Genomic DNA, 12,165 nt, shown 5'->3' on the forward strand with positions numbered 1-12,165 from the left:
TTGTGTTTGTAACCTGTCGTGTTTTTGTCCACGGGGGAAAATGCGACACGATCACTTTCTGGGTGGCTGAGGACACGCCTCTCTGTTCTCATCAGTGGGGTTAGCAGGAAGTTGAATCAAGTCAGGAGGAGAGGGCAGGACTTCCTGGACCAATCAGCTCGATAAGTGATGAAGACCAGCACCCTGCCCTCCTCCTCCCCCCGAGTCGGGCTGCAGCAGCAGTCGTTAGCAGTAGCTGCAGGCTCTCCTGGCAAATCCTTGCAGCTCAGGCTGAAGCAGAGAAAATGGCCAACACGAGACGTGTTCAGAGCTGACAGGCGAGCGTCGGGCCGAGGCTCGCCATAAATTACCTGCGATTGTGAGAGCCTTACAGATTCAATCTGAGCAGACGGACCAGCGCCGCCTCGCCGGTTAGATATTTATGAGCCGACATCTGCCACGCAGACCGTGAAAACACAGCCGATGCTGGATCAGCTGATCCGTCCCTGATCTCGGAGACGGAGACGATTAACCGCCGGAGTGCGCACACTTCCACCAGCATCAGGGCCTCACAGCTCAGAGCAGGAAATCAATGCTCACTTCCTGTCCTGGTTCTAACTGGAGCGTGACTGTCTGTGATGTCTGGGAGGTTTCCTCGTGACTCAGCTGGTCTCCTGACCATGAAGTGATGATGTCATAACATGTCATTTCATAACGTTTCCTGTTCAGATGCATCTAATTACACTTAAGAAGAAATGAGGCAACGGCGTCAATGACATGAAGGTTCATTCTTGTAGATGTGTGGCGTGGAGGCTCGCTGGCGTCTCCTCGTGTTCCAGTCACCGTGGTTTTCGTGGGGTCGTCTTTTCCCTCCTGCTGCAGCCTGCATGCTGCTCCGGGCTGATCTGAACTTCTCTCAACATTAAGACTCTCAGCTTTCTCCTCGCCCACGACGCAAAGCAAAGAGTCCGCGGGTCAGAGGCTCCTGAGGATCGGCTCGGGGGGCTCGGAGGGTTAGGGAGCTCCTCTGCAAACCTCCGAGCAGCCGCAGGGAAGTGCTCAGCTTCTCCCATCGAGCTGCAGAAAGAAGAGGAGAAATTTACTGCGTGCTCAGTCTGCTCCACCCACGGCACATTTCTACACAAGAAGTGTGGAAAAATATCCCCAAGCTCGAGGCAGCAACCTCGAGAAAGGCACAGATTTACATCTATCTACAACTCACCTGTTTCAGTTATATTAAATTATTATTATTAGGGGCATGGCCTCTCTGACCGACAGGTGGTTACCGTGCTAACAGACCGAGCGGCTGCAGGGCGGCTGAGTGTCGGCGCGGCAACGCGCTGAATGAATGAGAGGTCGTCCTAAACGAGCGTGTGCAGGCGGCGTTGCGGCAGATCGTTGCTGCTCCTGTGCGACGTGATGATTGATATTCAGATGATTGGTGCGTCTGCTGTGCGTGCCCCTCTCTGCTCTCACACTGGCTCGGCAGGTTTTCCATTTACAGCCTGATATAAAATTTATAGCCGCTGAGATCGGATAGTCGCTCTCAGTAACACGGTTAGAGTCTGTGTTCGCTGGACGCCGTGGTAACAGGAGAGGCGGGGTTAAAGAACGCAGGTCTGCTTGTTATCCCACATTTAAAGAAGTGAGCTGAATACGACGACGATGATGATGGTGATGATGGTAAATTAGCTTTAAAGCATCAGACGAACTCCTGGAGCCCGACTCTGACCTGTGGAGTCAGGCTTCACCTGAAGGTCTGCTCACGTGTAACACGGGCGCTGCTTTTAGACGTCTGTGTGGTTGTTTGTGAGCATTTGCTGTTCTTGAGTAAACAGAGTTCCTGGTATCCTGGTGTGTTTCTCCGTCCCCGTGAGCAGGACGAAGCCTGTGATGGCTGAGGCCCCTCCTCTCGCTCTGCATGTTGACGGCAGCACGTTTCAGACTGGAGGTTGTTCCTCCCCGGCTGTAAAGTAAATGTGGAGGAGACGGATTAATAAGCAGTCTTATGGAAATGTGTTCACCCTCGGCTCATTAAAACGTACAGGTGGCCTCGTCGTGTCAGGGCCCCTCACAAACAAACCGACCTCCACCCTCGATCCGGTCTAATAAATGCAGGCGCGGAGCAGGAATCACATTTAGCTGCTTGTTAATGCACCACCTCGGCGCTCCGCGGCCTGCCGAGTGATTAATGCTGAGGCGACGCATTCCTGGGAAACACCTGCTCTCTGTCCAGGTGAGCTGTCGTAGAAGCATCGCGCTATCAGAGCTGCAGCGAGGAGACGCATCCTGCTAATGAAACTGTCCAATTAACTCCAGCAGCGGGAAAGCGTGCTGTCGGGGAACAGTCACACATGGACAGCAGTGAGAGGTGTGGAAACTCACAGGTGGATTAAAGTTTCACCGACTCTGAGTAAACGTTTGAGAGGATTTCCCACACACAGCTCAGGTGGGTTTAAACCATTAGACTACCTCATGCAGGGCGCCGTTTTATTGGATTAGCACAAACCACACTTGTAGCTGCTTGGTACATAATATATCATATATCTGAACGGTTTGTTCAGCACTGAGACCAAAAACTGAGAAACAAGTTCAGCTTGTGAAAGTAAATGGACAGCGTGAGCCTGAAGAACCACAAATCTGTCCAAATACTTGTGTGAAAACGTCTCGTAGTCTGTCTCGGGTAGCGTCGCCGTCGTGTCAGCGATGCGGACAGTTTGCTCTGTGCTGCTGTCACAGGTCAGGATCAGTGAAGCCTAAAGAGGAGAAATCGATAAAAGTGACCTGACGCGGCCGCGGTTCATCCGACGCTCGTGACAAACGGTGCTGTCGGCGATTAACTCGCCACGCAGGCATCATTAGTACATGAAGTTAAGATCATTAAGAGAAACCAGCGACCAGTCAAATCATGAATGACTGAATGGATGCACATATTTGTTGGTAGTCAACGATTTGACTAAAGCCACAAAGGGCTGCTTTTTATGAAAACAGCACTTAGGAAGAGAAATAAAAGTCGGTTTTTTTCATGTGCGTCCGTCACATCCATGCACTTTTTTCCATGACTTTGATGTTTTGAGGAGCTCGAGTCCTGCAGAGGGCTGTGAGACACGTCCTCTCCCCCTGAAGGTTGAGACTCCCGGTCCAGTAACCTTCTCTCTATGAGCCGATCCGCTCACATTCATCGGCTGCTATTATTATGAGTGCATTCGGTGGATGCAGCAGTTCGTCTTCGTCTCCACCTGCTCCTCTCTGCTGGTATAAATAGATCAGTTGGAGCTCAGCATCTTTCCCGAGCTTCCACCGGGACATTCCTCATTTAACTGCAAGGAATTAGCATATTAGCGCCACTTTAGAGCCAATCCTGGGCCGCGATGCTGCCAAGCCTCGTCCTGCTTCCACAGGAGTGGAGCCAAAGCAGGCGTCCAAGAGAGATGGAGGGAGCGGAGGAGATCAGAGAGCGCCACGTCTTCCATCTTCAGCCAGCTCACACATCCACCCACCGCTCTCCTCTTTCAGCATCCCTCGTCCTCCGCCTCCCCGCGCTGTGATGAGCGGGGAGAACAAAGGCCTGGAATTCCCTGGGATGGAGGAAAGTGGCTGCGGGCGAGCCGCCAGCCTTCACTTTGAGCTGCTTCTGCCCTGCTGGGAGAGGAAGCGGGTCGTTCAGCGCGAGCTTGTTGGGCTCGAAGGTTGATCTGAACGCCGTCTTCATTCTCACGACGCCAGGAGACTTCCTGTTAGCCGCGCACATCTCAACTGTCGCCCCCGCAGCCTCTCAGCGGGCTGCTTCGTGTCTCGTCGGCCTTCAGCTCGGCACAAAGAGAGAGAGCGACTTGAGGGGGATCAGTTTGTGGGCTTCTGCTTTTTAAGGCATCCTCATGGTCAGGAGCGGCCCGGTGACTCCGCCTCCATCACGCCGTGTGTTATTACTTTGACACTTTGCAGATTTTTGAACGTGTGCAGGATCGATGTCGCGTGTGATCGTGGGGCGCTCCACACCGATTCAGATTTAAGTAAATGATCGATGAGTCCCGCCTCCTCTGAGGACGACCCTCCTCACTGGCCTGTCGCTCGCCCTCCTCATCGTCTCCGTGATAAATTAAAAGTATTAATGGGGCCGCTAATGAGGTAATTAGTTTGTTGAATTAATGGTTAGCTAATGTTTTCGTTCCTGACAGCACACCAGGTGGACCCGGTGGGTGGTATTAATATTAAATCTGTGTTTTTGAACATGAAGGAGAGGCCCAGCTGCTGCCTCGCCTCGCAGACACGCTGCTTCCTGATAAACACAAACTTCAGCTGCCAAACGTGGAAAGGGTGAGAACACCGGTCGACCTCTGAAAATGAAAGCACGCAGAAGCATCACGGTGAAGGCAGAGGCTTCACTATCTTCTGTATTTGTTTTAGTTTCCTTCAGTTACTCAATGTGAGCGCGTGCGACAGATGACCCGGGAGGGCGAGCGTGGCGAGCTCGTTTGTGCAAAGACTTTGCAGGTTTGTTCTGAACCACAATGAGCTGCAGTTCTCACCAGAATGACATCATGACTATCAGAAACACAAACGCCAGCTTGTGCGAGCGTGTCGACGCACTTCCTTTAAAGGAGCGACACAAACAGCTTGCATCCTGCTGCTGTGACGCTGCGTTCGTCTTCTGCGTGGACGAGGCCCAAAGCTCTTCCGTGGTCGTTCTCGTCCTTCTCCAACAGGTATTATGTGCCAGCTGGCCCAGCTTCACTAACCCCGCCCCCTCCTGCAGAGCAGGCACACGGATCGCTTCACTGGAGCTGAAAGAGTTTGGACGCCTCAGGCTTTGATTGATTTTAGGACTGAGGAGGATTTGGACTCCTTTGTGCTTGATGAGGTCGGAATGAGCAAGCAGACTGGAAGAAGTTTGGTCTGGGGCGTGTCCTCGGGGCGGATGGCGAGCGCGGGGATTCACGCTCTGTATTAGAAACTGTGCTAAGAGAGAAACGACAGAGAACTGTGTCTTGCATCGTCTCATTTCAGACCCACGTTTCTCAGCCCCGTTCCATCACTCGTGAACCTGCGGCGGGCTGGGGGTGTAATAAGCGGCGACAGGCACGGTACCAGCTTAATGTGTCCTCGAAGCTCGCCTGTCGAGTGAGGCGAGCCACCGAGGGTGGATTCATTGCTGCGAGGAGCAGCTATCTCTGTGAAACACGCCCGGCGCCGAGCCCAGCGACATTTAGAAAGGGCTGCAGAGAGCTGGACGCCGCGGCGAGGGGCGTTTGTGTGAGAGAGCGATACCGAGAGGCTGGAGCTCGTCCACTCACGCTCAAGTGTTTGACTGCTGCTTTTAGCAGAGCGAGGCTGAGTGCAGTCTGCCCGAGCGGCGAAAACAAGATGAATGAACGAGCGGCTGTTTGTCCGTGATTGCTGAATGGGCTCTGGGCAGGCGGCGAGGAGTCGAGCACTCGGGTTTGGCAGAAAGATGTTCAGACGGGAGGAGAGGCTGAGGGGGTGGAGTAAGGCAGAGAGAGCCGAGGGAACATTAAAGTCATCAGTGAGCTCGTGTTTCACCTAAAACACGTGCCGAGTCGTACCTGTGTCTCACCTGTTCAGCCACGCCCCCGAAACTCATAGCAGAAAAAATAATCAGGTGAAGCTCAGATTCGACGATGATGATTCGATGATATCAGCAAGAACGTCATGAATCAGAGATGCTTCAGACTTATTTATGAGTCGGCACAAACTGCTCTGAATCAGGAAAAACCCTAAACACACAAATAGAAACGATAAAAATGACAAAATGACCAGAGAGCCGCTTCAGCGGGGGTGGAACCGGATCTCGGACGTGACCGCACCCAAACAATGAAGACGCTCAAAGTTTGCTTAGACATTTTTATTGCATCTCGTCATGTTCCCGTGTTTCCATGATCACCTCGCCCTTATTTTGAAAGTTCCCGTTTACCTGTGAGCAGACTCCTGGTGTCAGACTGCCAGTGGATGATGTTCAGGCTCCGGGCCGTGGCGTCCTGATGTGGACCCTCTGAGGTGCTGAAGCCTTCCTCTCAGCCGTCAGCTGGGCTGAGCTCGGCTGGAAGTGTACCATTCAATTAGGTGAGGTCACTGAAAATTTAATTGGCAGCGAGGTCATTATTTCAGCGGCCGCGGACGGCTCGCCTCGCATCCCTCTCCTCCAGAATATTCTTCTTCTAATGACCCACCTCCTCCTCCTCTTCGGTTGTAGGTGACAGCGAGGTGAGGATGGAAGGCGCAGTAGGACAAACGAATTAACAGCATGAGATTAAAGAGAGGAGCATGCCTGATGAATTATGCAAGCACGAGTCCTGACCGGACTTAATGGGGCCGCTGTGTGGAACGAGGCTTTTAATGTGAAAGCATCTGAGGAGTGTGTGTCTTTGCATGAATTAATCAGTTACATTTAAATAAGTGCCGGGTTACGTGTTTCATGAATTAAACACGTTTGGAGCCGAGACCTCGCTCACCTTCAACAGCCCGTGGGCCGATGTCGCCGCCCACCGCCGCTCTCCTGCTCCCGCCATCGAGCCACACACGCTAACATTAACTTAGAGTCCGGTAATCGGTAACATCACCAGATGAGATGCACGCCAACATAGATTCTTCTTGTAGTTGTAGCTGCTGCTGGTTGTTTTCATCTCTTGTGACTTGTGTTTTGGCTCTTTGTGGTCTTTAATGTCTCATGACCTTAGCTGTTGTCTCTTTGCAGTCCTGTTGTGTGTCTTTGTGTCTCGTTTTGGTCTAACATTAGCTTGGGTTGGTGTGATAACAGCGGCACACACAGCGCGGTGTTAAACGGTTTCAAACGCACTCTCTGGTCTGTAGGACGAGGCTCATAAACCGTGTGGCGCAGGTACCCCGCTTCCACCTCGCCGGCCTACTTAATCAGAGAAATGTCAGCGCCTTCACTCGCTGCTCCACTTTCATCCACGTTTTTATGGCGCCAAATTAGATCCTCGCTGATGAGGACTTAAAAAAGCCAGCAGGCGGAGAACCGGCAAGAAACAGAGAGGGGCGAGGAAGATTAGAGGAGGGAGAGGAAGAGGAGGATGAAGGGATGGAGGCTGAGTCAGTCGGTCTGTCAGACTCCTGCTGGAGGTGAATCACAGTCAAGCTGAATGCTGATGGTTTACAAATAAAGTGATAATAACAGTGCTCACACACAGACACACACAGTGAGTCAGGAAGTGAAAGTGTTCTGCAGCTCGTTGTTTCTGCTTCATTTAGCCGTCCGTCAGCAGGCTGGAAGAAACAGTGTGTTGATGAATGCGTGCACGGTCCCGTGTGTGTGTGTGTGTGTGTTGCCTGATCGCACAAAATGAGCGGCTGTAATGAAATCTGTGATTGCTGCACCGTAGGCGAGCAGGGTCATTGTAATTAAGTGTGATTAGGAGGCAGCGTTTCTCGTTCTCCACCTCTGATTCACTCACAGAGGGGCGACTGCACCGCCTCTCCTCCCACGATACGTGTGCACGAACGTGTGCACGAACGTGTGCACGGGCCTCATACGCCTCGGGTAGAGCGACGGATAAGAAGAGATGTGAAGTGACATGGAAATAACTGTCTTTGCAGCAGACGTGTAGTTAACCCAAGTTTGTGCAGAGAAAACAGAAGGAGGGACTTTTATTTTGAAAAGTCAAAATATATAGGGTCTGATTGGCCGCAGTTCTTACAGTTAGCCTCTTAAAATCCACGTTAGCTGATTAGGGGAGGGGCTACCTTTTGTATATACCACTATGGTGACCTGGTGCTCAGCAATTATAGACCTGGAGGTCTTTTTGTTGTCCTCCTCGCTCTGCTCTTTGTAAATTTTATGTCTTGTGTTGTGTTACGTGTGTTTGTCGTGTGTTTGTGTCATTGCATGTCAGACAGCTATGAGCACAAACATGGACGCGTCTGCATTAAAGGTCTGAGACTGAATAAAGAAAGCTAAACCCTGGAAGTAGACTGGCTTTCTCATTTCATCAGAGGTCAAAGGTCGGTGGATTTAGCAGCTGTGTTTTAGGATTATGTTGCTATGCTGCAGTGTGCTGTAAGCAACTGTTTACAGGGATTTAAAGGCAAACTTCCAGGGACTGCGTGACACTGACAGCCCCTCAGCACAGTAACAGCTCTTTGATACTGAAATAACTGAGCTGTGACCAACATGGCTGCAGCTGTTCTTCCTCTCTGCTTTCAAGATCAGGCTTCAAACTTTCCTTTTTGCTAAAGCATATAGTTAGGGCTGGACCAGGTGACCCTGACTCCTCCCTTAGTTATGCTGCAATAGACGTAGGCTGCCGGGGGATTCCCATGATGCACTGGGTGTTTCTTCTTCACTCACTATGTATTAACAGACCTCTCTGCATTGAATCATATCTGTTATTAACCTCTGTCTCTCTTCCACAGCATGTCTTTATCCTGTCTTCCTTCTCTCACCCCAACCAATCACAGCAGATGGCCCCGCCCCTCCCTGAGCCTGGTTCTGCCGGAGGTTTCTTCCTGTTAAAAGGGAGTTTTTCCTTCCCGCTGTCGCCAAAGTGCTGCTCACAGGGGGTCATATGATTGTTGGGTTTTTCTCTGTATGTGTTATTGCAGGGTCGACCTTACAATATAAAGCACCCTGAGGCGACTGTTGTTGTGATTTGGCGCTGTGTAAATAACATTGAAATGAAATGTGAACAGGAAGTGGAATCATGTAGTGGAGAAAGCAGAGGCATTTTTATCGTCAGCTGGATTTTGAGTGGATACGAGATGTTCCCAGTGATTCGTGGAAATTAGCCGTCAGATCAAATTATCTCTGAGACCCTCGACGGGGTTCCAGCGTCGCCGCTCTGGGCCTTAAGTAAAAATCATATCCTTCAGCCACAGTCTTTAAAACACAAACGGCTGGCTACAGGAGCCCGCTGGGCCCAATTCAGAAGGATGGATTGTTTTATTTTCAGGGAGAATATCATCTGTTTTACCCTCTAAATGTGCTGTTATCACAGGCACGGCACATCCTGTTGAGACCTGTGAGTGAGGACTGTGTTATCTCGCTGCTGCAGCTCAGGGAAACATGTCGCCTGGTTTTAGCCTGAAATACAGCAGCTCTGTTCATTAAAGAAAGGGCGATCGTGGCTCAAGAGTTGGGAGTTCGCCTTGTAATCGGAAGGTTGCCGGTTCGAGCCCCGGCTTGGACAGTCTCGGTCGTTGTGTCCTTGGGCAAGACACTTCACCCGTTGCCTACTGGTGGTGGTCAGAGGGCCCGGTGGCGCCAGTGTCCGGCAGCCTCGCCTCTGTCAGTGCGCCCCAGGGTGGCTGTGGCTACAACGTAGCTGCCATCACCAGTGTGTGAATGTGTGTGTGAATGGGTGGATGACAGGTTGTGTAAAGCGCTTTGGGGTCCTTAGGGACTAGAAAAGCGCTATACAAATACAGGCCATTTACCATTAGCGCGTCGCGAGCTTTTGACTTCCTGTGTTTGTTCCGGGTCTCAGTTTATTTGAGGCCCTTCTCTGTTTGCCGAGAGGCTGCAGAGGATTTTTCTGTCAGTCACAGAAGGATTTGAGTGATGTGGTGTGTTTGTCATGCAGGGACTCTGCTGAGGAACTTTCCAACAACACAGTTTTAGTCTTTAATCATTGGCTTTTGGTCAAGATGACAAAAACCGTACAGACTGATCAGAGGGGAAACCGACAAAACTAACAAATGTTCAAAGTGTTACTGTGAGCAGAGAGAAACATGGCCGACACCAGTGCAGCAGTGACTAAAACACTTTGACCATGACGGCCTTCGCTGTGGTGAGCCGACGATCTCAACGACTGTGACCGCTGATTACTCACAGGCGTCGCCACTACGAGGAGATGCAGCGGCTCCGCCCCGCACCATGACAGAAACCTAACGAGTCGGGCTTGCTGATTTGACGACTGCGTTGGTGCCAGCTGTTGTTGTGTGTGTGGTTTTATTTTGTTGACGAGTGATGTGCTGAGGATCGGTGCAGGGCTTCCCGGAGCATCGCACTGATCCACTGACAGCTGTCTGCACGTCCACGGCGAGGGCGAGCTGCTCACACAGGATTCAGTTACTTTTACAAGCAGCAGAGATGTGAGACTCTGGAGGAGATGAAGATCCTCGGCGTGTGACTCTCAGAATAAAACGCTGAAATGGTCAGTCTGAACACGCTGACATGAAACACATTTTAGATTCGGTTTGATCTGCTGAGGATGAGCACGCCGCTCAGAGAGAAATCCCTCTGCGTCTGCACGATGACGCTCTCCAGCACGTCCAATGTGCCGATTCAGTTCAGAGAGCCGCCGCTGCAGCAGATGCGGCCCGCTGGGTAATAATGGAGGGTGAAGGAATCTGTCAGAGACGCGAGAACAGCGAGGAGATGGTGACGCTCTCACACTCAAACAGTGTTTAATGGATCTAATTCATGTTCAGCGCTGCCCCGTTTTTAATTAGAAACTCTGGACGGGCCGGACAGCGTGCAGACGGAGCGCGCTCACAAATCTCACATGCTCATAAATGTCTTATTTTTATATGAGGCAAAGATCAAATTCAGCCTCTTCTTCTGATACATTCATGGAAACCTCCATCTGGGGTCTCCGCCGCCTGTTTGTTTTGACCTCTGACCCCCTGGAGGTTCAGGTCTCACACGGAGGCTCGCAGCGGCGCCGTCCTCCCACACAAGCGCTCGTTAATAGACATCAGTGACGAGCAGAAGGTCAGTAAATCCGAGTCCTCTGCCGTCGTCACGGCGCATTAATGTCAGATGGGAATGCCAGCGTGTAGGATCATCGCTGCCTCTGATTGGCTGTTTCGTTTTCCTGTCAGGGCTGCCGATCGATGCTTCAGCTCTCCCGTCATCTCTCTCCTCGCCTCAGAGGCGTGGACCGTCCTCGCCTCCCAGCTCACCTCGCCGTCTCAGATCAATGCTGGCCGAGTTTTATTGAAGCCGGCAGGGGGCGAAGAGGAAGTCCACAGGAAGTCCAGTCATGTTGATGTGATCCATACAAAGCGATTCACACTTCATAATAATCCTTCTTTGTCTTATTCTGGGCCTTGTAACCGGAAGGTCGCCGGTTCGATCCCTGGGCTCTCTGTCCTGGTCATTGTGTCCTTGGGCAAGACACTTTACCCTACCGCCTACTGGTGTTGGCCAGAGGGGCCGATGGCGTGATACGGCAGCCTGGCTTCTGTCAGTCTGCCCCAGGACAGCTGTGGCTACAACTGTAGCTGCCTCCACCAGTGTGTGAATGTGAGAGTGAATGAATAGTGGCATTGTAAAGTGCTATATAAATGCAATCCAATCCATTTGAGCCGTAAAACAAACGTGTTCAGCGCCTCGTTCTGCTCACCTCAGCACCTCATGTTCACAACTCCTGTTCAGACTTCTTCAGTACAAAAACGATCAATAACTCCAGTTTTTATTAGCGGCTGAACAACAGAACCAATCAGCGTTAATATTAATGAGACCTCGTTAACCTGCAGCTCAGGCTGATGAACAGCCGAGCAGCAGAAGGTCCTAAAAGCTCGTGAAAACATCTAAACATGTTAATAAAAGCTTTGAATATTGTAACAGTAATAAAATGTGGTAAAAGTGGTTTTATAACTCTTATTTACATATATATAATTATCACAATGTGACATATACACCATAAAATGTTAAGAAAAGCATGAATTTACTTTATAATTTACCAGCAGATAAATACACATATATGTAATCATTTCTAAGGGAACAGTCAAACACGGTCACACCATCTTATCATCAGAGCAACAGGAAAAGCTCACGCCATAAGTGATCACATGACGGCGTCAGGTTGAAGCTTACATGAAGTCGTTTTTCGAGATGACACGTGAACATCTGGCCTGTTTTTATGTTCAGCGTGCGCTCGTGTTGTTTTGGTTCATGCTGCAGACTCATCTCGCCATCATACAGATGTTTATAATAATCACCTGTCCAGTCATTCCCGAAGAATCCTTCTGCGTCACCTCCACGCTCCCCTCCTAACATCCCCTGTTTCCTTCCACTCTCCTCCTGCAGATCCCTCAGATCAGCTACGCCTCCACGGCGCCAGAGCTGAGCGACGACCGGCGGTACGACTTCTTCTCTCGGGTGGTCCCTCCGGACAGCTTCCAGGCTCAGGCCATGGTGGACATCGTCAAGACCATGGGCTGGAACTACGTCTCCACGGTGGCGTCAGAGGGCAGTTACGGCGA

At 51.0% G+C, this 12,165-nt stretch overlaps 1 protein-coding gene across 2 annotated transcripts in view; it reads left to right on the forward strand.

Moving 5' to 3' along the window:
• The window catches only part of grm7 (glutamate metabotropic receptor 7), a 156,261-nt gene that overhangs the window by 47,080 nt on the left and 97,016 nt on the right, over positions 1–12,165 (forward strand). For both annotated transcript variants that reach the window (XM_086293761.1, XM_086293760.1), the window contains exon 2: positions 11,990–12,165. This exon is cut by the window's right edge and continues 41 nt beyond it. In XM_086293761.1, coding sequence (XP_086149887.1) covers positions 11,990–12,165 — 176 coding nt within the window. The remainder of the gene's footprint in view (positions 1–11,989) is intronic.

The sequence above is a fragment of the Aulonocara sp. 'chitande type north' Nkhata Bay genome, linkage group LG5 (assembly GCF_057382095.1).
Source record: "Aulonocara sp. 'chitande type north' Nkhata Bay isolate Kocher_YH1m ecotype deep benthic linkage group LG5, A_spYH_male_GT1.1, whole genome shotgun sequence".
NCBI classification, from domain to species: Eukaryota; Metazoa; Chordata; class Actinopteri; order Cichliformes; family Cichlidae; genus Aulonocara; species Aulonocara sp. 'chitande type north' Nkhata Bay.